Genomic DNA, 27,710 nt, shown 5'->3' on the forward strand with positions numbered 1-27,710 from the left:
TCAAAGGCCTCTCTTTGAAGCCCCCACACTTCAAAGGTACAACTGGGTATAACTACTGGACCTCAGACACCACCAACTCAGTACACCTTTGGACCTGTGGATAGGAAGAAGAACTGCTGTGCTGCTGAAAGGACTGTCAGTCTGCTGAACTCTGCTGGACTCCTGCTCTGCCGCCTGCTGCCCTCCTTGCCTGGTAATGAGAAGGACTGGACCTAATCTCTCCAACCCAAAACCAAGGTGATGACTCCAAGGGCTTGCTGACTTGCCTCCTGTTCTTTTGAAGTCTCAAGGACACAAAAGGCTTCCACCTCATCACCTTCAACTCCTGGACTCTGCCATCTAAGAGTCTTGCCCTGCCAAGTGGTGCCAATCCAGTCCTGGGCCCATGGAAGTGGGTATAAAGTGCTGATCCATTTCGAAATCCATTTATTAACGCCATTGTGTCACTCAGAACCAGAGAATCTCCATTGATGCCAACGCATCATCACTGCTGCAAGAATCGGGAACACTGCATTGCCAGTTGCATGATGCATCACCTCCATTCCCGACTAAACTCCAACATTGCATGGCTCAGAGCTGATGTATTGCCTACATCTTCAGGATCTTTGCCAACACATCATCTCCTTTGCTTCTTGTATCTTGTTCTCGACATTGACACAGCTCTGAACCAAGGTACTGTCTCAGCGGGTCAAAACTGGCCCCTGTTTCCAACAAGCTCTCCACACGATTGCCATAACTTTTCAGATTTGACCCGGTCTAGCGTGACCAGATAGCCCTGGTTGGCTTCTAAGCAACACAACTTCTTTATTCTTTAAAAAGTCATTTCTCGACTTCTGCTTACGGGATATTTGTCATTTTGGTCTTGTTTAGCTCAGTAAATCCAGTTCTATTTTTCTGACCAGGTGTGGTGTTTTTTAATGTGGTGTTTCCCCTGTTTTACTGTTTGAAATGCTGCACAAATACTTTACACATTGCTTCTCAAGTTAAGCCTGCCTACTCTGTGCCAATCTACCAGAGAGTGAGCACAGGTTAATTTATCTGACCCACCCTGGTTAGGATTACGGTTCCTGCTTCGACAGAGTGCATACCTCTGCCAACCAGAAACTCAGTTTCTAACAAGGTCCACCTTGCTACTCAGATGGACAGTTAACTTTCAATGTAAAATGTAGTTAGAGAACACTTTCTTAGTTTCTTGCCCCCTTTTCAGATAGTACAGTAAATGGGAAGGGGCTTCTGCACCCGGTAAACACCTTTAAATGCAAGTATGGTTTTTTCTAGGTGTGGTAAGAAGCTTCCATTCACGGTTTTACACTTGGAATTGAGGAATAACAAGTGCAAATATTGCTTTAAAATATGGGTTTTGATGTTTTTCACTGCTGTTGTTCATGCAAAGTGAAGTACGTATCACTACCAATTATTTTTTTATTTATTTTCCTGCTCTTTGCTGAGGTGATGTTGATCTACAACAGGGTTACCCCATTACATGCTCTCCAATGCCACTTGAACTTTATTGAAAGCATGCAAACCTCTATCTGGTTGGCTGTCTCCATGTCTCTGCTCCTTGCAACAGCTGGACTGGTGCTAAGGAAGCCTATTGGGTAGTGGTCTACCTACACAGGCAATATACAATGGCAAACAGCCTCAAACAGGTGTTCGATTGTACAAGGCTCCTTAATGTCTCACAAAAAATGGCCTCTTTGTCATTCTGACAGCTGTAAACAAAAAGCCACTTTATCCTATTCTCTGCCCATCTGTTCTTTTGACAACTAATCCATCCCAAGCCTTTGTACCCTGTGTGTTTCTCTGTATTGATAACCTTCGCCTACCATTTATCGCTACGCAGTGCCCAGCTCACTAACACGAGCCTATCTCTTACCACGCTTTGCCTCGCTCAATACTTGTCCAGCCTGAGACAAAGCGCCTGAAAAAATCTGTCACTATTCGGACCGTTGTCACATGCCTCTCTTCCGCTGTCACCTGCCTGGCCGGTCTGATCAGGAAAAGCTAAAAGGGAAGGTACTTATACAGGACTGTCACTCATGGCTCCCTATGGAATAGATGACCAATAGCCATCGATCTGCACTCTACTTTCCACCATATTAAAAGGCAGAATGATGAGCGATCCATATTTTAATTACATTTTATCTTTATGATCTGAGTATTTAATGTGCGCCTTCACCTTTTGCGTCCTCGCTCTGTCGCTCACAAGACACTGCACAAGAAAGCCCCTGAGATCTTCATGTGCTCTGCCCTGCAAAGGACTTTGGGCTCGTTTTCAAATCCTGGTAGAAGGGTAATTGTGTTTTTATGGAAATATGTGCTAAAGATATAACATTTAAGAAGCTAAAGGTAAGTTTGCTGAGTGCAAAGCTGCACTCTCTTGTTCTCCAGCAAATGCTTTGTGCTCTATTTGACGGGGAAGCTGCTACAAAGAGCTGACATATAGAATATAGAGACAAGCATTCAGGTCCTGTTGTTTCAGTGACAGCAGCATGATATTAGACAAGGCCCTGGGTATCTTGCAATGCAGCAAGCTACTGTGGATTAAGCAACACTCTTTTCAGGGTCTTCTATCACAATTCTGACTGTACGACATCATCCTGCAAAATTATTGACTGCATCTATCAATTACTATTGTATTATCATATTAAGTATGTACATCCAAGTACAGATTTACTATTTTTACTATTTTAAACGTTTGAACGCCACATCTTTGTACCCCCCACTCATATATATATATATATATATATATATATATATATGCACACACACACACAGAGGTACAGGAATAGTGCCCAAACCACTGGACCGAATTACACCATATTTGGCAGAAAGGTAGTTGGTCCAGAAAGCACCCTTTTTACTTTGGTGTAAATACATGCAATAGTTTGTAAAATATTAAAGAAAGTCCAAATTTGTTTATATGGTGATGCGAAGGCTCCGCAAACCGCTCTGATCTCTTGCAGAGATATGATTGGTTGCCAACACTTCAACAAGGAAGTGTTGGCAGCCATCTAGGGACTAGGCTTTAGCCGATTTCCAGAAACAAATGTAAAAAGTAAGAAAAGGGGCCAGGGTAGGGACACCCTGACCCCTTATCTCTGGTGCTGGGGTCCCAGAGGGACCTGCTGACCCAAAAAAGCATTTTAAAAAAAGAATTTGGTGGGAGACGCGGCGGGTCCATGGATCCAAAGAAGATTTAAAGAAAAAAAAACAAGCGTGGGCTTTCATGATTGTTTAAATGCAGCTTCTGGGTGGGCCAGGTTCTGGGTGCATTGAAATTATGAATGCGGGGTGGGTGCCCAGCCCTTCTCAGCTCCATAGACTGCCATCTCCTTGGGGCAGAATTTGTTTAAAGAAATGCAGGGGCACCTGGCCCCCCAATGTAGCTCTGAAGACTGCCACCTCCCTGAGGGGGAATATGTTTAATGAAACGCAGGGGAGTCACCTGGCCCCCTGCAGCCCCGGGGAGAATGTCAAATGAAATGCGAAGTGGCCGCCCAGCTCCCTGCACCCCTGTGTACCGCCACCTCCCTGGGGCAAATTTTCCAATTAAATGCAGTGGGGCCACCCGGCCCCCGTGCAGTCCCAGGGACAGCCACCCCCCAGGGCTAAATTTAAATTAGATGGGTAGTTCTTTTAAGACCCCTAGCCCCAGGGACATCCACCTCTCTGGGGATATTTAATTTGGAAGGGGGACATGCGGCCCCCCTCGAGGAGCCATAGATTGCCCTGGGGACTGCCACACCCAGGGCCGGCTCCTGCTATGTCCCATGGTGCCCACCCCCCGGGACATAGATGTTTGCTCTAACTTGGCTGGAGCTGACAATGCAGGCAGAGCAAACACTCCGGTTCAGCTCTCACTTGAGCGAAGTGGAGGATTCCTCTGTTTCCCTGCCTGCGGAGATGCAGGCAGGGAAACAGAAGAGACAATTGCTCTCACAGACAGGGAACTGCATGTTTAGCAGCTCCCTGTCTGTTACCGCAATGCTGGCTCTCACAAGGGGTGGGGAACCGGCTGGGACCGAGGGGCCATCAAGCTCCCTCCACAAGCCCCAACATTGTGACTCGGTGTCCTGGGGGCACCTAGTTGACATGGCCGAGCCCTGGGGTTGAGATCCACCAAGGCAGGGGGGCTGCGCAGTGCCCCTTCCACAAAAATAAGATTAAATGATTAGGCCAGGCCCCAGGGAATGGGGTCGTTGGGGCCGAGATCATCCCGGGGCGGGGGACCAAGTGACCCCCACTTGCCAGAAATAAAAAATAAATTAATGCCGGACCCCGGGGGTATGAGGTTTCTGAGGCTGAAATTGGCCTGGAGAGTGGGGCTGCGTGGAAGGCTCTAGGAGATGGGTCCCCAAGGCCAGGATTGGCCTGAGGAGTGGGCCATGTGCCCCCATCCCCCAAAAATACATATATTTGTGCTGGGCCCAAGGCGATGGGGTCCCCGGGGGGAGAAATCAGCTGGAGTAGAGGGCCGCAAGGCCCCCATCGCCCCCCAAAACATTTTAGAAGGCCAGGCCACTAGGGATGGACTCCCCCGGGGAAGGGGGGGCCACATGGACCTGCAGCCAAGTTCCACTGCACACGGCCAAAGACTGTGGGCAGCGTGGGGTTTAGTGGTTAGGGGTCAGGCCAACCCCTATAACAACATATAGTAATGAAAATTACTTTATGTTAAAAAAACATAGAAATTCACTGAAAAAAACAAAGGTTACAGGAACATTATAATTAGGAAATAGAATTTATTTAAAAAAAGAAATTCATTGAAAAAACCCAAAGTCTACATGGACGTTATAGTTAGGCTCACATTTTAAACGTACAAAACCATAGAAACTCACCTGTTATATTTAAAGTTATCTCAAGTAAATAGAACTCGTACTCTAAGGAAACAGTAACTTGTACCCTCACCGTGCACTGGTAATTGCCCCACAAATTACAGCACTCGTGACATCTTTGATAATATCAGTGATTATATCAATGCAATATTTGCAAGTAAACTTTTTGACAAAAAAACTGTGCATAGCGGGGGGTGATTTATAGTTACCTTAGGGCACCAGTTATAGCGTGAGATTAAGAGAAAGTAAGTGGAGGGTTGTGGAAGAAAGAGGCTTTAGGTGGAATCAATGTATTGATATTTAGCATACCCCCACTTTTCAGCAGTGCTGGTGGCAAGCCCATAGGAAAAATCCCTGTAATCGCCACTTAAAGTTTTACACGGTTTGAATTACTGCCTATGGTTGGGCTAAAGGTCAAGATAAGCTTGTGTTAGGAGGTCATGTGGAAGACAGAAGACTTTGCTGCTTTGTCTGGTGAAATTAAGATGAGAAACTGTTGCTACATAATGTATTTACAGCATACATGTAGTGTAAAAGCCATACATGTTAATAATTTCGTCGAAACTTTACATTCAAAATATATATGTATTTACTTATTTAGTATAAACTTTTGTCCACTGACTCCCTTAAGTCATGCAAGCTTATTCCATCTTACTTTCTATGCCCCAATCAATAATCTTTTACCTAAATAGGAAGGGTTCGCAAAACTGAGTTATTTTTTGAAACTTCATGAAATTCGATGAGAAGTTTGAAAAATACTGCTTGATTACTCTTTCAGAACTAATTTTGTAGGCCTGGGCAAAATTTCAATTACACCGGAGTAATCAGAGAATTTGAGTAATTCTGCATTAGTCTTTGATGCGTAGTTAGCAATAATTACCCAATGTCTCCCAACATAATTTACAGTAATCTGGAGGATACAATCCTACGACAAGAGCATATTTAGCTTGCTATTTGTCTTCTGCTGCATTTGGAGCTGTGTGTTAGTGCAAAGTGCCCACTCACTTCCATTTCAGACACAAGGGTGTATATTGCACTAGAAAATACATCTAAATGCAGCTAGTAAATTGGAGAAATATCCTACCCCAGGAGAACATTTAGTGAGTGTGAGTGGCTGCTCACACTCCCTATTCGTGTTCTATGGCATTTAGCCCTGTTTCTAGATACAAAATGCATCTTGGTGTCTATTGCTCTTCTTGTGTTATTCATGTGTAATCTTTCGTACTTCTTAGGTAAATCTGCATGATTAAACTACATGGAATTACAATGTGATAGTAATGCCTAAACCTAGAATTTTGTTGTTTCTTATCTTGCTAGTCTTTTGTTTTTTTTAAGTAAGTTCACACCTCACATAAATACGCCTTGCAAGATCCTAGCAGGAGACACATTCAGGCCGCAAAGGTCTCTTGGGAGAACACTTTCTGTGTAAATCAGTCTCCCTCTCACATCTGATGAGACTTTCAGGTGCAAGATGGGTGTTCTAAAAAAAACAATTATGAAATTGCGTGGTTAAACTTTCTCAAAATGTTGCTAATTTCATGAATTTTTCAAATTTCTCCAACATATTTAAAAGTTATTCCTGGCATAACTAAATAAGCTGTATGTAATTTCCGAGCTTGTTTTGATCACAAATTGCAAAGTATATGGCCCAACAGAAATGTGAGTGGATGAGTGTAAGTTCAGTGAACTGTTTCTACTTCCTAAAGTGCAGTAATATGTTATTAGTTGCCATAAAAGCTGAAAATATAGACGTATAGGTAGCTGCACCAATACTTGAAAGATGAAAGGCAGTACTAGAAAGATGAAAGGATGACAGAGCATGAGGAGTGAGAGAGGCCACATAATTAAGTTACGGATACGTAATAGACAGTTGACATGAAGAGCAGGGATGTTTCCACGGTTCTACATGCAAACAGTGCCAACGAATGCTATAAGGAACAGCGAAGGATGTATGGTTCCCCATAAAGGCAACATTGATAGATGCAATGAACAACTGGGAGATTTGCATGGTTCTGCAATGTGGCTACATCAACAAATGTTACAAAGATTATGAGGATTGGGGAAAGCTTACTTAATAATGTGACTGCTTCAACAAATTCCATGTTCAACCCTGAAAGCTACTTGGTTCTGTACAGTGGCCACATCACTGTGTGCACTGAAGAACAGCAGAGACTGTTCTATACGGAGGCCATATTAGCAGATGCCATGAAGGATGGGGAACCCCAAGTGTGTTTCAGAATGTTTAACAGAGAGCCATATATCACTGAGTCTAAAAGTCGTTATAAAATAATAATAAATAATCCAGGATATGTAAGGCATGGCAAATCACCCGTGAGGGTCTCAAGGCTCTGAATTGTAGGCGCTGGGAAATTAAGTGATTTGCCTAGAATCACAGGACGTTGAGCAAACACCAAGACCCGAACCTGGTTCTCCCAGCTCCGAAGTAGGCAGCTCAGGCATGTCATGGCACCAAACCATAGACTGAGTGAGACCTAGGAAGGGCTTAACTTCCACTGTGACATCTGAGGCCCAGAGGGTGTTCACCGTGCATTGCTCTCCATCCTTCGCCATTCACTGTCTAATGGCAATGGCGGTCCATCTTTCACCCATCAATGAAGAGATGACTGTTAAAAAGTGAGATGTAATTTCATTTTTGACTTGCATTCACTTAGTTTATCTGCCTTGAATGACTTCATATAATTTCTAATCAGTGTATTGGAAACATGGATAAATCCATGCTATAGAGCGAGGGGCCATCGAGCATGTCCCTTTAATTCTTATAAGCAAGCTGATCTGAAAACGTCAGACACTCTGCAAAAGAAATACCCATCTCTGGCCATCTGTCTACATGACAGCTAATCAATGTCAAGCTTCAGATTTCTCTGGCCATCTGTATTCATCATTCTGGATTCCAATTATCCTTATGGAACAAATACTCGCGTCCGGCAAAGCTATCTGCTAGAGACATGTTCCTGGGTTCCGTGCCCGTAAGACTCGTGGGCCAATAGCTAATTTCCGTATGTGATATGTTCAGGTTCTCAGTAACTCTGCCAATATGAACCAACTAGAGACCTGTCCTCCTGCCATCTGTAGCACTTTGATGGAAGGGCTACTTATCATTCCAGATAACTATGTCCATGTGGATGTGCCAGACTATTTTTTTTATGACTTTACAACGATCTTGCAACTAAAACCTTCAGGTAGTTTGCTTTGACAATTCCAAAATAGCCAGAATATGGCGGCTGTTCACGTTGCAGAGGCGAGAAGGTTGTAGCAAAGACTATCTCAAGTACATTGGCTTCTCATTGCGTCATTTAAAAAATTCAAGACAGTGATTGTTCTACTTGCATTGTTCTTACTCACTTTTTTTTAGCATAGACACCATGTAGCTCTAATATAATAACATAATCTGCATTACGTAGTATATGGAAGAGTTAGTTTTGAGCTTTGAACACAATATATCTTTCACATTCTGTTAAGGAATCATCCCATAATTTAGAATTCACAAGGGTTTTCAGCTAACATTCCTTGAACAAGGTTATCAGCACATGTTCATAGTTTTTTCAGCTGACGTGTTTTGCCCCCTAGTGGTCACTTAGCCTGGGGCTTTCTCAGGGCTTGCACTTATGTTTGTGTTACTCTAAAGCCAAAGGGTGTAGAGAAAAGGACAAATCAAAGCGAAGGACATGTCTGTATGTGGTCTGTTCAAGCTATTTCCTGGATATGTTTGTCCAGTCATCTTGTTTTTACCTCTAGCTCTTCTATTTCTTTGTTAATTGGAAAATATATTACACACAATCGCAACTAATCTGATTTTGTAGCACTTCAGGTAGTGCAGTAATAATACCTTTTTTGTAAAGCACATGTCGGCCATTTCTAAGCAATGTAAATGACAGTTGCTAATATTATTCATCTATGGTACGCAATTTGCCAAGCAAGAGGGCATGAAGGCAAAGGCTGCAAAGCTAGGGTTCGAGCACATGATCTAAAAAACACCTTATTGTTATAGCAGGGAGCTCGAGGCACTCACTCTGGTCCGAGTGACCATCCCCACTAGCCACATAGTTTAACAAAAAAATACTATCGGCCTACTCATCAAAAACATCTTGTGAATTACACATGCAGTTAAAATCCAAATCTAACATTTCAGAGGATTGATTAAACATGTTGACAGTGTCGAAATTATACTGGTGTGACTGACTGCTATGAAGACTGAGCAGACAGGGCAGGCATGACAAGCAAGACAAAAAGCAGCCCTGTAAAGATTTTGGGGGTCATTCTAACCCTGGCGGTCGTCGACCGCCAGGGCTAAAATGACGGGGGCACCGCCAACAGGCTGGCGGTGCCCCACAGGGCATTCTGACCGCGGCGGTTCGGCCGCGGTCAGAAGTGGAAAACCGGCGGCCTCCCGCCGGTTTTCCGCTGCCCTTCTGAATCCTCCATGGCGGCGCAGCTCGCTGCGCCGCCACGGGGATTCAGACACCCCATACCGCCATCCTGTTCCTGGCGGTTCGCCCGCTAGGAACAGGATGGCGGTATGGGGTGTCGTGGGGCCCCTGGGGGCCCCTGCAGTACCCATGCCAATGGCATGGGCACTGCCGGGGCCCCCGTAAGAGGGCCCCACAATGAATTTCACTGTCTGCATTGCAGACAGTGAAATTCGCGACGGGTGCCACTGCACCTGTCGCACCTTCCCACTCCGCGGGCTCCATTCGGAGCCGGCGTCCTCGTGGGAAGGTTGTTTTACACTGGGCTGGCGGGCGGCCTTTTGGCGGTCGCCCGCCAGCCCAGTGTAAAACCCAGAATACCCGCAGCGGTCTAATGACCGCGGTGTGGTATTCTGGAGGGGGGAACTCTGGCGGGCGGCCTCCGCCGCCCGCCAGGGTGAGAATCACCCCCTTTGTGTGCCCAACAATCCTCAGGGCATAATAACAACTACAAGGTAGCTCTGGAGGTTAATGTACATGCTGTAGAGATCTGTGTTTTGTCTACTCACAGTCTTGACTCATAAGGTAGCATAGACCTCCAAATCACAAATCAGTATTTAATAATAGCGCAGTAGGGGCAAGATGTACTAAGCATTTAACAGGTCGCAAACATCCCATTGGGCCACCTGCGGCTGGTAAAATACATTTTCCTATGTACCAACCCTATTTTGAGAGTCGGTAACCTAACACCGGTTTGCAAAATAAAGCTTGTGAGTCGCTGTTAGGAAGGGGCGTGTAAGGGTGTCCCTTCTTAATAGCGAGTCGCACTGGTATGTATGAATGTTTTGCAACTGGGAATGAGGTCGCAAAACACTCATACTTTACCGACTCCGAGAAGGAGGAGGCAAACCATTCACAAATGAAAAGGAGTCTCCAAGGTACCAATTCCCCTTTGTAAATGGGATCACCAACAATTTTTCAGAACAGGCATTGGTCCCACAGACCACTGCCCATTCTAAAAAAATGAAAATAAATCTTTTCATTTTTATTTTTAAAATGCATCCGGGAAACAGGCTGCCTTAAAAAAAAAATGTTTTATTTAAAAAGTTGTCACAGACATGGTGGTCTGCTGACCCCAGCAGCCAGCCTTCCTTGTGAATGCCGGCCATTACCAATGGGTGACAAATTGTGACCATCCTCATGAATATTAATGAGGCAGGTCCCTTGTGACCCATTTGGTTATCTCAACCAGTGTCTCAGGCACTATTGTACATCAGTGTTTGCAACTAACAATTTGTGAATCACAAAAACTTGCAAATTGTGAGTCACAAATACTGGCCCTTGTTTACTACTTTTATCATAAAAAATATTTTCTTACTTGTAGTTCATAAGTCACAATCTTTCATCTATAGCACAGTGAGCTGTGAACCGGAATCATTGAGTTGCAGGCAAACTACAAGGCCTGAGTTTACAAAGTGTTTGTTTTTTTTGCCATTGTTTCGTTACTCCAAGATTGCTAAACAGGGCTCCTTTGCGTAACAATAAGATCTTATTGGCTTAAACAACCTCAACCACAGAGTTATAAGTTTGTGTTTATCTAGACCAAGCACACCTAACATATAACACATACTACTGTGGATGATATTTCACCTTGTAGCCCTCTCTGTCTCACATAACATTAACTATATATTGATTTACACATATGTATGATACATTGGGGCATATTTGTAAGCCCCTAGCTCCACCTTGCACCACATTAGAGTCATTTTTTTTTTACTCTAATGTGGCCCAACGAGGCCAAAGTCCTCGTACCACATTTACAAAGTGGTGCGATGCATGCATTGAGCCACTTTGTAACCCTTTGCACTATATTATGCCTGCGCCAGGCATAAGGTATGCAAAGGGGGCTTTCCCACATTAGGGGGGGGGGCAAAAAAATGGCACAAGGAAAACTAACAGATTTCCTTGTGTTGTTTTTTTGCCATTTTTAAAGCCTGCTCAGAGCAGGCATTAAAAGGGGACTTCCATTATTTAAAATGGGCTCCTATGTACTCTGCAGGAGTTCCGCTAATATTTTGGTGCTACTCTTGCAGAGTACATCAATAGCATCATGAAAAATGACACTATTGTCCCCTACCCTAAGCCATAGTGCGCCGTATTTTAAATATGATGAACGCATGGTGGTGGTAGGGGGGTAGGAAAGGGTGCAAGAAAAGTGGCACGGCACACAGTGCCGCTCCACTTTTCTTAAATATGCCCCATTGTCTCTGCATAATATCAGAGAGTGAAATTCAGCGCTGACCCATTACAGGGATGAGTAGCGTTATAAAAGAAATTAATTAACCGTGGGAAGTGACGAGCTCATTGGATGGTGGTATTGAGGAAATCCCCGGAGAAGGAGATGAAGGGAGGTGGGTAGCAACAAAGAATGGGGCACTCCTTGCCATCAGCAATAAAGCTGCCCCTACATATTAACACAGGAATAAAGATGAAAATTGTATTATGAATATCACATTGGAGCCCACTCTTTGAGACGCATGTTAAATGCTTTGTAATTTTCTGCAAAGGTACAGTGTAAGTATTGTATAGACTCAAATAGAGGCTAAATATAATTAATTAATAATAATAATCACGGTGAGAGCGGCTCAGAAATAAAGTTAAACATTTACATTTACTGCATGCCAAGATTTCCTTCTGTTTCTGATTATTTTGTTACTGTGAAACGTCGGCATGCCAAAAAATATTTTTTGTAATATTTCTGTGTTGTGCTCAATAATCTTATGTTTAGAAACACTTCTGTCTTGTGTACAGCCAGTACTTGCTTCCTTCGTAGCATTGTTCAGAGGGGTGCAGAAATAATTTCCCAGATTGTCGAAGAAACTAGTGTGTACAAATGTTCCTGTATTTTCCAAACAGATGTACTGAAATGCGCAATTTGTGGAGCCTGCTAATTGCTTCGGCCTGTTTGCAGAGAATACATACTTCTTGATGCATCCATCTGCTTTCATTTAGCATGAATTAATTACGAGGAAGCATTTGGTCAAAATTTCGTATTGGCGATACTAAAATGCATGTGTTTCTTCGGGCGTGAAATGCACAGCCTGGGGCGCTCTGAAGAGTCTCTCGGGCTCCTTTTTCCAGGATACCAAAAGGCATTTACTAGCAATAAAAGCTCGCTGACCAAGTAAGTCAAGGTCGGAACCAGCTGAAGCACTTTTTAGAATACTTTTGTTTATGCTTGTTGTTGCTGTTTAAAGGCTGAATCCGAAATAAGCTATGTATGTAATGCTAGTTAATCCTAGGGAAGACTTCTTGGAATAACCAAAGGCAACTTTGCTAAATGAATAGGCGTTTTGCCTAAATTTCAAGAAACCACGTGAGGGTTCAAGAGTCAACTCTGGAATTGAGTTAGGTCGCAGAATTCCAAACAACATACTACTAAGTAGTTGTGTCAGGTAAATAGGCATTCATATTGAGAATCTGACATTTGTCAAACAAGTAATATGTATTTACTGGTAAGGTGGCTGGGTGAGTCACATGCTCGCTGCAACTATATTTTGTAGTTTTCTGGACTCGAGTTTGAAGCCTGTAAGCTCACATCGACTTCCTATCTAACAGAGATCGCTAAATTCATTACCATTTAACGTCTTAATGGTATCAACTTTTTAGCAGCAAACCTTGCTATTGGTTCTTAAGACTATAACAACAGTCGCACCAATAGGCATTTTGATACCAGACAGAAGTCATGGCGATGTTGTAAACATATAAGACTTCTGGTCAATGAGGTGCTGACAATGTGAGGTATTTCCTGTTGCTCTGAAGGCTAGTCTTTGGCTTGGTTCTCAGAGCTGTCAGTGTCTGCAGAAAACCTACCAGAAGAGATGTGTTATTGGGGCCGATTGACAATGAGTTCTCTGAACACAGGTCTTGGGAACTTGTCAACTGGCATGGAAACTAAAGATCCCGGGTCACAGCATTTTTATGTACGGATATATGACTTATTACGTGGGAAGATTTGTGAACTGTGTTGTAAATTTGGGCTGTTGGAGAGAAAATTATTCTTTCCCAGAATTTAGCTAATGCAGATGTAATTGTGCCAAAGTCAATACAATCTGAAAGTCTTAACTTTATGAATTACCACAAACATTTAGAATAGGTTTGCCTTCTTTCCATGCAGGAATAAATGTAAGCTTGATGGCACAGGCGTATGTGGCGCAGAAAGGAGCTGAATTACTTTGAAATGTCACCATTTGTAGAGTAAGTGTGGGGTAAGGAAAATGTTCACTTGGGCTTTGGAGGGGTATGCAATCTTTATCACGCCTGATAAAATCCAATACCACGACCTTTAGAATTTATCAGGTGCGAAAAACAGCAACTCTCAGGAGTTTTACAGTAAAAATGCAATAGAGCATATCTATCTTAGTGCTGTCTGCACAAAAATCCTAATTTTTCAGTTCCCAGCAAACATTTTACCCCATTAAGTTCTGGATTCTGGCAGGTAGGACTTGCTGAAATTTAAATGTGGTGATGACCTCAAGGCATAGCATCTGGTAATTTCTTATTGTGTTAAACCCTGCACCACTTGTAACTATGATATAGGCCCAAACAGGTGTTTCTGTTAGGATTGTAAAAGACCTGAGCATTTGTGAGTGAGGCCATAAAAATACTGCCAGTATGAAGGAAAAAAGAGAAATATTAAATGTGTATCAGGCTATTTACACCACTTGGCCCTTGTACGCCTCTGGTTACCCTTTATGTTAGGATTTGGTGAAAAATCCTTTCACACTACTTTAGCAGAGCTGTCTTTGCCTCTACACACATGGTTTTTGCACTGTCCCGTCCAAGACAACTTGTGAGGCAAAGTTGTTTCGATGCTAAGTGATGGTCAACTTCCACCAAAAAACACAACTTGCATGCAAAAGTTACCTGTCACTTCTGTTGGGTCAATTTAAACTGCGTAAGTACCAGTGTAACCAATCAGTTAATATGAGGTGCACAGCCCAAAGCGTAATATGTGCACTTTGCCAATCAACTGGAAATAAACAGCAGATGAAGGCTTCATGCACGTTTTCCATGCAACATTTTCTTCTTCCTCCTGCAAACAGGTGGTACATCCAAGGAGATGGCAAATGTGAGTGTTAATCCCCATGGAACTGGAAAATCCATGTGGAATTCCATCCAGAAAACATGGGTTTGAATAGACATGTCCATTCCATGGCTATTAACAGAGAATAGGCATATTTAGATGCAGGAATACCACCCAGATTCATATATTCAGGACACTCACCATCTCCACACCTAAATCCACTCTAATTGTAACTTGTCCCTAAGGGTTTGTTCACCGTCTTGATTCATCAGGGCCCAACTAAAAAATTAACTTGCAACCTTGCGTGGGATCCATTCAATGCCATGTGCTTTGCCATTTTGGAGTCATTGTCAGACATTTCTCGGTTTTTATTTTTTATACCAGACAATACATAGGCACTTACCTTTCACAATTAACTCAGCATAGTTTGAGACTCCTGATCCCCCATCTGAGCGAAGAACGCATCTGTATTTGCTGATGCTCCTCTGGGAAGTGTCCGCCACGCTGACGGTGGCAGAAAAGCGTCGGTGGTTGACCACCCTAGTGACCATGAGTGCTGTGTCCTTTCCATTCCATTGCTATGGGGAAAGGAAAAAATACACAAACCTATCAGGGAACAGATAGAGGAACGAAGGCAACCAAAACACATTCATTCTAAAAAAACACTCTTGGACAACCTTTTTCCCTTTTAGGGCAGACCCTTTTTAAGCCCTTCCCGTTAATATTACAAAAAGAATTTGTGCACCCTCATTGTAAAAGATGATCCATTTACACTCAATTTGGAGTCTGCCCCCAAATATGGAAGATAATTAATGGCCCAGCTCCCCCTCCAATGCCAGCTGCGCAGCCAGCCCTTGTCGCCATTTCTGCTGCCTGATCTCCTGCTTCTGGCCTCACCATCTTTGACTTCTCTGCACTACATGCTCTGTTTTGTTCTAATAGCAGATCTTTTTGCCTGCTCTATCTCTGTTTCTGCTCTTTCCTTGGACTTTAATCTCTGGTTTATCTCTGGTTTTTCTCTGCCTGCTTCCTCTGATTTTTCTCTCGTTTTTTTCTGCCCGCTTTCAATCCATTTCTGCTCTTTCCTTGGACCTTACTCTGTTTTTTTCTCTGCTCTTTTTTTTCTCTTTTTCTGATTTTTCCTTTAATCTCGAGCTCTGATTTTTGCTCGCTTTCTCTCTTTTCTGTTTTTTTTCTGCTAATTTCTCTGCTCATTCCTTGATCTCACTCGCTCTTCTCCTGCCCATTTTTCCACCTCCCAACTGCTGCCAAACCCCTGTCCCGATCACTGTTCTACTGCCTAGACCCACCCACTATCTCCCAGCACCCGTCCTTACTCCTGTAACCTACTTAATGAAGGCCACAGGTCAACCCCATTGAGCAAGTCCTTGACCCAGCTCTCCCTTGTGCCAGCTGCACTGCCAGTCCTCGTCGACGCTTCTGCTGCCTGATCTCCTTCTTCTGGCCTCACCATTTTTTACTTCTGCTCACTGCCTGCGATGTTTTGCCCACTTTTTCTCCATTTCTGCTCTTTCTTCGGACCTTAATCTCTCTTAACTCTCTGTTTTTTCTCTGCCCGCTTTCTCAGATTTTTCTCTGTTTTTTCTCTGCCCACTTTCACTCTGTTTCTGCTCTCTTTTTGGACCTTTACCTCCTTTTTTTATTTGCCTGCTTTCTATCCATTTCTTGTCTTTCCTTTGATCTTAAGCTCTGCGATGTGCTTGTTTTCTCTCTGATCTGTTCTTTTCTGCTCATTTCTCTGCTCATTCTTTGATACAGCTTGCTTTTCTCCCATCTATTTTCCCAACTGCCACTAAATTCCTCTCCTGACCGCTGCTCTCCTGCCTAGCCCCACCCACTTCCTCCCAGCACCCCTCTCTCCTCCCAGGACCTACTTAGTGGAGGCCCCAGCACCCGTTGCATGGCCGTATGCAGCAGATGCATCAAAGGTGTTCAGAAGGCAAGCCCATGTCCATCCCTCCATGCCTGGCCCTAACCCAGCACCAGGACTCCTGGTCCTAGGCCCACCCGCAGATACAACACCACGACCCTCAACATTCTGAACACCAGAAAACCCAGCAAATGCTACTGCCATGCAAAACTGCTTTCTAAGGGAGGGCTGATTTCCTATGCCAGGTGCACCTTTTCCTGCACCAGCATGACCACCGCCAAATCACAAAACACCACACCGACCTGTCATCTAATCATGCCAGAAACTACACATCGACGCTACTACCTAACCCTCCTCAACACATGCTCCATGCGCAAGCATTCCACCACAATAATGGGACCTCATCACCACCTTGCACAAAACATCATCTTCCTCACTAAGACCTCGCTCAATCCCACATGCACCACAGACATTGCCACAGCGATTTCAGATGGATACAAAATATTTCACTAGGACTGCACCAACAAACAAGGAGGAAAAAGAGCCATCATCCACAAAGAGACTGTATAGGGCAACACCACCACCCCCATGGAAACCTCAACTTCAAGCCCTACACCGACAACAACACAACCATCAGAGGCATCCTCGCATACCGACACTGGACACGCTGCAACACCATCGCAGAACACATGGCACCCCCTAGCCCTAGACTCCAAGGACTAGAAATTCCTCAGCGACCTAAATTTCCACATCGACAGCCCCAACGACAATAACACCGCACAACTCACAGACAATATGAGCAGCCTCGGATTGACCCAGATCATCCATAACTCTAAGCACACCAGAGGACACATGCTCAAACCTATCTTCACCTCCAGCAACTACTTCAAATGCAGCCACGTCAGAGCTCACATGGACCAATTACTCATTGTCCACTTCAGCATCTCTAACCACCTTATCGCCATACCCAAGATGATCAGCACTCCCTACCGAAGGTGGAAAAAAATATCAGAGACCAGCTGGATGGACGCCCTCAACATCTTGAACCCCACTGCCCCCACCAGCCTCGAACAAGGAGTTAATAACTTCAACACCTGGATCACAAACTGCACCAACAGCATTTTCCCAATCAAGAACAGCAACCATAGAAAATCCTCCAAAAAGCCAGCTGGTACACCTAACAACTCAGAACATCAAAATGGGAGAAAAAACAGCTAGAAGGGAGATGGTGTGCCAGCAAGGAAACATTTGACAGGGCAGCCTTCAAGACCTCACTCAACCCCTACCACTGCTTGCTGAGGACAAGAAAGAAGACAGCCCTAGCGACACACATCAAAACCAGCACCAACAAATTCCAAGGAACTTTTCAACATCATTAGAAAATTCTCCAACCCAATTGCCAGCGAAAACAACACCTCCCCCTCACAGGAAACATGCAATAATGTTGCTGACTTCTTCCATAAGATCACAAACTTATACAGAAACTTCGAACCCCAACCCACACCTATGGACTTATTCGACAGACCTGCCACCACTGCAGCCAACATGACCCACAGAGTGACCACCTGGACCTCCTTTCCACTGAGGACACTACTTCTACCATGAAATTCATCCACTCAGGAGCTCCCACACAACATCTTCAACTTCAAAAAAGATCAGCCAGTCCCCCAGGGCTCATCTCTCTGCCCCACTCTCTTCAACGAATATATGACTCCGCTGGCCAACATTGTTAGATCCTAGGTCTCAAAATAATTTCATACGCAGACAACACCCATTTCTTCCTCCCACTCACTGACGACCCCAGCACCACAAAAAACAACTTTCACAGATGCATGACAAGCATCGCTGACTGGATGAAGAACAACTGCCTGCAACTGAACAAAGACATTATGGAAGTGCTGAGCTTCACCAACAACAGCAACACATGGAACGACTACTGGTGGCCATCAGACCTAGGACCCACAGTCACTCCCTCAGAATACAGCAGATACCTGGGATTCGTAATTGACAACAAGCTCGCCATCAAATCACGGTTCAACTAGGTCTCTTCCACCTGCTTCCTCACTCTGTGCATGCTATATAAGATCTTCAAGTGGATAACTCTGCACACAAGATGCACTGTAACACAGGCCTGCATCACCAGCCAACTAGACTATGGCAATGCTCTCTGAATAGGAATCGTCGCACACCTCCCACAAAGACTTCAGATCATTCAGAACTCTATAGCCAGACTCCTCCTCGACCTTTCCTGACGTTTCCACGTCAGACCCCACCCCGGGCAATTCCATAGGCTCCCCATACAGAAGAGGTGCCAATTAAAGCTGCTGACCCACCAACCGCAGAAAAGACTACTCTTCACCCCCTTTCACTTGCCCACTCTCTTTGCATCTACCGAAGCAAAAGTGGAGGTTGCTCCTCCTGCCACAACACAGCAAAGACATTGAACAGCCTACTCACGCAACTCCAGACCGTAACCTCTCTTCCAGAATTCAGAAGGGCCCTCAAGACCTGCCTTTTTGAAGAAGCCTCTGCATCTGGATACCCTAATGAGTGATAAGCCATGCTTCATAAATCCTGATTGATTGATTGATGAGCTAGGTATTGTTTCATGTTATAATAATCCTCACTTGTGTAGCAAAATAATGTATGCAGGTGTGTGTGCTTCGTGTGCCACAGGATTCAAGTAGTACTTCACTGATGACAAAGAAACTGGTTTCAGACTACTTAAATTCTCTTCTGATGAATGCTTGCTTGGCAGTTCAGGATGGACTACGGCAGACCTTTGTCTAGTGTGGCACAGTGGTCAAACATTATGGTTTGGAATGCTCCTTAGAGCAACTGCCTATGGTTTAAAATATATACAAGTATTTCACCAATCACCTATTATGTGTCTGAGTGTCAGGGATGAACTCTTGTCAGGGAAAATCCATATTTCAGGGAATGTCCCACGCTTCGGTAGAAAACAGCCTGTATCAAAAAAGATATACAGAATGGTGTAACTCATTTTGTGCTTAATAAGGTCTTATTAGGTAGAAAAACCTCAAGTCAAAACCTCCAATGCCACATAAATGTGCTACCTGAAGGAACTCACTATTACCTGAGAATACAGGAGAGGTTAAACACCTCTTTCCAGAAGGAGCCAAACAAGTGACACATGTGCTACTGCTCACAAGCCTGGGATATTATTTATGCTAAAAACAATATTCAAAGGTGGGTAAATAAAGGGGTATGTCCAAGATGGCGCCCAAGTAGGTCTACCTTCCTGGATCTACCACCTGCTTATAACCAGGGGTGGACCCTGACCTTTTCCTGGCCTCTCTTTGCCACCCTTTGCCTCCTGACAGCTCAAAGACAGTGCAGACCCCAGGGGGGCCCTCAATGTCACAGAGTGACTCATGGATGTGGCAGATCCTGGGACTGACACAGTGGCTGGTTAAGATGGCAGGAGCCACAGGCCGCAAGCATTGAAATCTGCCATGGACCACCACACGTTAGACCTGTTGTGTGGCCTGCTGTGTATTGGAGATGCCAGGGGTCCTGTTTTCCTGTACTTCCCATCTGTGGCCACCGGCTTTCTTTCCGACTGACCTCCATGCCGCAGCGGAGGCTGAGGAGCTCTGCCTCAATCTTGTGGCCTGTGCAGACCTTGCAGCCAGGGGTGGGATGAGGGTTCACCTGTTGATGGCCTTCTGTGGCCCCCCTTTTCTTTTTTGGTACGGCCAGCCTGCCTCCAGGGCCTCTCCTTTGCCCTGTGGGCTTATCTCGGCGACGCCATGTGTGGCGGGCAGGAGTGGTGTCCTGCATCTGGTGGGACACCTCCATCGAGGGCCCCCACCAGCTCAGCTGTGCCTTGCTCTGCCTCACAGTGCACTCCTCGTCCAGGCCAGCCCTATTGCCTCGCTGTGAACTGGGGTGGTGTGGTATGAGGGTTCACCTTGGTGGACCTTTTGCAGCTCTTCATGTGGCGGGCGGCCCGTACTGTTACCTAGCAATTTTTGATCCCCACCCTTGGCGTAACTACTGAGGTGCTTGTTCACTCTCCAACATTTTACTCTGCAACCCAGTTTTGTTACCCACATCCAGGCTGCCTTAAGGTGTGGGATGAGGGTCAGGCTATAGGTGTCTGCAGCCCTTCCTGTTATCGGGCCGGCCCGTCCTATTGCTTGTCTCGGTGCATGGCCTAACTCGCCACCCCACTCGGCGCAGCCATTGCTATGAACACCTAGTGGTTGGGTTGGCCTAGCACCATCTTTGTACCCACCACCCAACTGACTCTGACTGCTCTTTAGCTCCCTCCAGAGAAGTGGCGGACTCTTTTACTTCTCCAGCTCCTCTGGCCCAGCTTAAATTTGGCTGGCCAGGATTCCACACTTTGAGAGGACAGCGGTGCAGCTATTGCAGAGATCCACCTTCTGGCTACTATTTGGTTAAAGGACATACTGGACCCCCCCACCTCTGTTTCTCATGCTTCTGAATTTCCTGCGTCTGGACACTGAGTGTGCCCGTATTGTTGCCCTTGTGTGGTGCAGTGACCCTCTCTCTGCCATTCTACTTGTACCTAGTATTAGCAGATTAGTACAAAGTGGACATGGGATATATAAGGTGAAAGGAGTTATGGGGTTCATAATGGTGTGATTGAAAAGGGTTTAGGAGACAGGGCCACCCTCCTTTCCCTTCCTCTAAATCTCTCTCACTGTATATGCCCAAGCATCTCCCTACTAATTAATTCCATTCCTTTGCCTCAATATCCACACATCTCTCCCTTCCCTCAATGTTTCTTGACCAATGTTTTCCTTCTCATACCCTGTCCATCTGTCTTGCATTTACCATTTTTTCCAATCCTCTTTCCTCAAAAAGGTATCCCATTTCAACTGTGAATTTAAGTTTATAATGGAAAACTACAAACACCAAAATTGTAGCATTTAAACTCTGCGCACAAGATTTGACAAAACTTCCGACACCTGCCTCTGCCTCCCATCTTTATGCCCTTCAGTATTCCCTTATCCCCCTTGCCGCACTTCATTGCCATACTCTCCCTTCTCACTGCCTCTTCCACTCAATTACTTAACCTATCTCTAACCTTCTGCCTCTTTTCCATTGGATTGCTCAAATGGCCACATGTGAGGTGTGAGCAGTTTATTTATTACTGCTTTCTTTACATTCTGATACTTGAAGTTCTCTGTTAACAAATTAAAAATCAATACTACAAATACCAGAATGCAAAAGAAAACAAGGTGAATTACTTGCACTCTTCACTAAGCAGAAATTCAACTCTCCGGCCCTCAGGTAGCTATACATCTTCCTTCTGGCTCTTCCTTCAGATCTCTTTATACCTTAGCTTAACTTCTTTCTCACCTTTCTCTTTTTTCCTATTTATGAATTTCCTTCTCAGGGCAACTACTTTATGCCTCTATCACTTCCCCAGTTTACATCTCCCACTTCTTACCTACTTCTATCCTTTTGTCTCTCTCACTGTCATTCTCCTCTTACCTCAGAAATGATCCAGCTGCCAAGCTGCAGGGAACAATTGCAGCAGAAAAAATTATTGTGCTGCTGTTTTACAATGCAAGAAAATGAACTGCGTGGCAATCTGGAAATATCCTGTCTCCCTTTCATAAATCACATTGATTTAAAAAGTCTTATGCATTACATTTTGACCTTGATTTCCTGAATAACTTAATTTAGCGTAACAAATTAGCACTTTCTCTGTCAGGCAGCAGGTTATGGACAACAAACACTGTGCTTTGTAAAGTTTAAGGCTGACATTGATAACAGCTCTTTCAGACCACCATTCATTGACCTGAGGCCTCGTTCCAAGGCTGCACCAGCTCGAAGCCATTCAGAATAGTTAAACTTATCAGGGCATTTCCGTAGAAGTACTCTATTTTTTTATTGTATTTTTAAAGTTTATATCGTGCAAAGTTGAACTGAAGGCATTGGAGCACTTTACATGAGAACCACCTGCATCACTCACCCAAGGAATGGTTTAGGGGATCTTCATCAGTAAATCCAGTCCAGCACAAGAACAAACAGCATACTACACTGATGATACTAGTGGGCCTGCAGCACTGATTGTGCCAACCACTTACTTAGCCCTCTAAACATGTCTCAGGGCTACCAACACAGGGCTTTAGCATGCACTCCAACTGCCTCCCTGAATTGGCATTTAAAACATCTGCCAAGCCTTAATCTTCCCTTTTCTTACATTTAGGTCATCCCTAAGGTAGGTCGCAGGTAGCCCATAGGGCAGGGTGCCAAGTAAGCAGAAAGCAGGACATATACTTTTAAGTTCTCGTGTCCAAGTATTGAAAAACTTCCCAAAGTTGTTTTTCATTACAGTGAGGCCTGACCCTCTCATAGGCCAGCATTGGGAATTCCTTATATTACCTTTAAGCTGTAATTCCTGATTGGAGAGGAGTACCTGAATCATGTTTAACTGGAATGATAATAATAGATCCTCTCTCCTGGTGGGGTCGGATTTATTAATACTATCTTAGAAAATCCACTTTTAGAAAGTAGACATTTCTCTGCACTCACTACCCTGTGTGCCCACAGCCTATCGCCAATACACATCTGGCTTGGGTTAGGTGACAGCCACACTTGTGCATTCCCGTCAGACACCCACAACACAGGATACTCAAATACATCTGCGAATGGATGGATCTTCCTGGGGGGGAAGTAGGAAGGGCTCACACTTACACTTCAGAAGGGTAGTGTCTGGAGTACACACAAAGGGAATGATTACTTCCCACTGATAGTCTGGAGCCGAGGCTAACCTGAAAGGGGGACCTGTGCATTACAAAAGCTCTCTTTGTAGACACCCCACACATCAAAGGCACATTTTGATATAAAAATTGGGCTCATGACTCACTCAAGACAGTACACTTCCGGACTCAAGACCTGTTGCTTGAGTAAAGACTGCTGTGTGCCATGATTGCCACTCTGCCAGGACTGACTGTTCTTAGGAACTGCTGCCCTGCTTAGTTGTGCAACTCTGCTGCCTGCTGTTCTCTGACCAGTAACCCAAGACTCGATCACCAAGCCCAAAGTGACTCTGACTGTTCCTGCTTTCCCTCACCACTCACATTGCAACTCTTTGACTTTCACCTGAGTGGCTTCTTCCCTGCTTTGCCACTCTCATCGCATCAACCTCACCTGAGCGGCTTCCAACCTGCTTTGCGGCTCGCCTCACATCAACCTTATCCCAGTGGCTTCAGACCTGCTTTGCTGCTCACATCTCAACAACTTCACTCGAGCGGCTACCAACCTGCTATGCCACTCGCATCGCATCAACTTCACCCAAGGGTCTTCTGCCCTGCTTCGCCACTATCATCTGTTCAACTTCACCTGAGTGGCTTCTGCCAAGCTTTGCTGCTCGGAACTCTTCGAATTTCACTCAAGTGGCTTCCGCTAATCTTCACAGCTCGCAACCATTTGACTTTCACCCAAGCAGCCCCCGCCCTGCTTCACTTCTCGCACCTCTTCAACTTTACTCCAGTGGCTTCTTGTCCTGCTTTGCCGCTCTCATCACAACACTTCAACTTTCACCCGAGCGGCTTTTGCCCCGATTTGCCACCTGTATCTCTTCAACTTCACACAAGCGGCCTCATGCTCTGCTTTGCCGCTCTCACCTCTTCAACTTCACCTGAGCAACTTCTGCAGAGCTTCGCTGCTCACACCTCATCAACTTGAACCCGGGCGGCTCTGGCCCTGCATACCCATATCACGTTCCTGGTAGGAGCACGACCACGGACATTAGACACTTGTGCCAAGGAGTTCCCAGCACTGTCGTTTTGACCTATGCCGCTTTTCTTGCACATTCATCTTCCTATCTTTGGCCTAAAAAGGCAAGTATTCCTGTATCTTATTGAGCTTAAAATATCCAGATAAATGAGCTCTATTTTTCTATGAACCATGTAAAGCTTCATCTGTGGTGTACCTTGTATGGTTATTGTGTGTGTGTGTAGCACAAGTACTTTACACATTGCCTTCTAAGTTAGGCCTCACTGCCCTGTGCCAAGCTATCAGAGGGTGAGTGCAGGATAATTTATGATGTGTTATTGACTTACCTTACTAGAGCTGAGGTCCCTACTTGGACAGTGTGCATACATCTACCAACTGCAGATCCAGTTTCTAACAGTTATCTATTATATTCATTTGTTTTCACATATGAAAATGACTTATAATTACCTCATACCCAGGGCTTTATAATTAACCACTGGCATTTGTGAAATGCCAAATAGAACAACAGCGAAGAGGAAAGTTTTTGAAGAAAGGCCTGTGGATTTTTTTTTAAACATTCTTTTTATTGAGAGTTTTGCAAAGCAGAAATAGGTGAATATATGTCGGAACAACGCATGCCTGAACAACGTGGTCAGAACAACGATCGAGTTGTTACCATTAATGCCTTTACCACGACGACCTTAACAACGATTTTTTGTTGTAAAGTCATTCCTGGTAAAGGCATGCGTGGAATGGCATGCATGGTTCCAGCTAGTAACCCCCCCGGACCTCCTCTAAAACTACCGCGAACCCTCACCCCACTCCTAAAACCCAAAACTACCCCAACCCCCACCCCACGCCTAAAACTACTGTGACCCCCACCCTTAAAACCTAAAGGTACCCGACCCCCACCCTCAGTCCTCTAACCTAAAACTACCCTGACCCCCCACCCTGCCCCTAAAACCTAAACTACCCCAAACCCCATCCCGCCCCTAAAACTACTGCAACCCCCCACCCCACCCCTAAAACCTAAAACTACCCCAACCCCCCACCCCACCCCTAAAACTACTGCGGCACCCCACAACTAAAACCTAGAAGTACCCCAACCCCTCACCCGCCCCTAAAACCACCTTGACCCCGACCCTAAAACCTAAACTACCCTTACCCCCACCCCTGCCCCTGAAAATACTTCAACCGCCCCACCCCACCCCTAAAACCTAAAATTACCCCTACCCCTCACCCTGCCCCTAAAACCTAAAACTACCCCGACCCCCACCCATGCCCCTAAAACTATCCAGGCCCCCACCCTGCCCCTAAAACCTAAGCTACCCCAACCCCCACCCCTGCTCCTTAAACTACCACCACCCCAGCCCCTAAATCCTAAAACACCCCAACTCCCCATCTCCGTCCCTAAAACTACTGAGACCCCCCACCCCACCCCTAAAACCTAAAAGTACCTCGACCCCCACCCTCACCCCTAAAACTACCCCGACCCACCAAACCTCCCCTAAAACCTAAACTACCCCCAACCCCCACTCCTGCCCCTAAAACTACTGTGACCTCGCACCACTGAAGAACCCTCCCAGCAAACCCGGAAGCAAGAAGGCCCCCTGGTTCACCGACGAACTCAAGGACTCCAAGAAGACCTGCCGCACCCTCAAGAAAGCCTGGCTCCTCGACCGGACCACTGACAACATGACCGCCCTCAAACACGCGACCCGCAAGCACCACCAGCTCATCCGCACCACCAAGAAGAAATCACTTAAGGACCGACTGGACAACAACGCCCACGATAGCAAGGAACTCTTCAGCATCGTCAAGGAGTTCTCCAACCCCAGCACCGGCAACAACGACATCACCCCTTCACAAGATCTCTGCGACTCCCTCGCCTCGTTCTTCCACCGCAAGATTGCCGACATCCACATCAGCTTCGGCACACCATCCTTGCACCCAACCGTCGAACCAACGCACCCCACCACGACCCTCCGCACCTGGACCGCAGTGACCACCGAAGATACAGCCCGCACGATGAACACCATCCACTCCGGATCTCCGACTGACCCCCGCCCCCACCACGTCTTCAACAAAGCCGACTCCACCATCGCACCCCAACTCCGAGACGTCATCAACACCTCCTTCAACACCGCCACCTTCCCGGAGAGCTGGAAGCATGCCGAGCTCAGCGCCCTACTGAAGAAACCAACAGCGGACCCCACCGACCTCAAAAACTTCCGCCCCATCTCGCTCCTCCCTTTTCCTGCCAAAGTCATCGAGAAGATCGCCAACAGACAGCTTGCCGCCTTCCTCGAGACGAACGGATCCCTCGACCCCTCGCAGTCCGGTTTCAGAGCCAACCACAGCACCCAGACCGCCTTCATCGCAGCCACCGACGACATCCGAGCCCTCCTCGACAACGGGGAAACGGCGGCACTCATCCTCCTGGACCTCTCTGCCGCGTTCGACACTGTCTGCCACCGCACCCTAGTCCAACGCCTCAGCAACACCGGCATCCAAGAGAAGGCATTGAAGTGGATCATCTCGTTCCTCACTGGAAGAACACAGAGTGTCCGCCTCCCCCCGTTTCGTTCCGAGGCCACAGAAGTCATCTGCGGCGTCCCGCAAGGATCATCACTCAGCCCCACCTTCTTCAACGTCTACATGAGACCTCTCGCAGCCATCACACGCCAACACAACCTCAACATCATCTCCTACGCCGACGACACCCAGCTGATCCTCTCCCTCACCAGAGACCCCGACATCGCCAGAACCAGCCTCCACGAAGGGATGAAAGATGTCGCCGAGTGGATGAAGAACAGCCGCTTGAAACTGAACTCAGACAAGACCGAAGTCCTCATCCTTGGACCATCACCCTCCGCCTGGGACGACTCCTGGTGGCGCCCAGCCCTGGGCACCGCCCCCAAGCCGACAGACCACGCACGCAACCTGGGATTCATCCTGGACTCCTCCCTCGCGATGACCAGACAAGTCAACGCCGTCTCCTCTTCATGCTTTCACACCCTCCGCATGCTCCGCAAGATCTTCCGATGGATCCCTATCGAAACCAGGAAGACGGTCACCCAGGCCCTCGTCACCAGCCGGCTGGACTACGGAAACACTCTCTACACCGGAACCACAGCCAAGCTACAGAAAAGACTACAACGCATCCAGAACGCCTCCGCCCGACTCATCCTGGACATCCCTCGACACAGCCACATCTCCGGCCACCTGAGGAACCTGCACTGGCTCCCCGTCAACAAGAGGATCACGTTCAGGCTCCTCACCCACGCACACAAGTCCCTCCACAACCTGGGACCCAAGTACCTCAACGACCGCCTGACCTTCCACACGCCCACCCGCCAGCTACGGTCCGCTAGCCTCGCCCTCGCCACCGTACCACGCATCCGAAGAGCCACCGCCGGAGGCAGATCCTTCTCCACCTGGCGGCCAAGACTTGGAACTCCCTCCCCATCCACCTTCGGCTGTCCCAGGACCACCTCGCCTTCAGGATACAACTCAAGACCTGGCTGTTCGAGCAGTAGCTGCCCCCCTCCCCAAGCGCTTTGAGACCCTTCCGGGTGAGTAGCGCGCTATACAAGTGCTATGATTGATTGATTGATTGATTGACCCACCACCCCGCACCTAAACCCTAAAATGACATTGACCCCCACCCCTCCGCCCCTACCCCTAAAAACTCAAATTACCCCCACCCCGGCCCCTAAAACTGCGCCCCCAACCCTACCCCAGCC

General features: G+C 46.2%; 1 protein-coding gene across 1 annotated transcript in view; it reads right to left on the bottom strand.

Moving 5' to 3' along the window:
• PTPRT (protein tyrosine phosphatase receptor type T) overlaps positions 1-27,710 on the bottom strand; it is a 1,804,620-nt gene that overhangs the window by 1,249,484 nt on the left and 527,426 nt on the right. The window contains exon 6 of the mRNA XM_069243772.1: positions 14,755-14,929. Coding sequence (XP_069099873.1) covers positions 14,755-14,929 — 175 coding nt within the window. The remainder of the gene's footprint in view (positions 1-14,754; positions 14,930-27,710) is intronic.

This window comes from Pleurodeles waltl, chromosome 7 (assembly GCF_031143425.1).
Source record: "Pleurodeles waltl isolate 20211129_DDA chromosome 7, aPleWal1.hap1.20221129, whole genome shotgun sequence".
Taxonomy (NCBI): Eukaryota; Metazoa; Chordata; class Amphibia; order Caudata; family Salamandridae; genus Pleurodeles; species Pleurodeles waltl.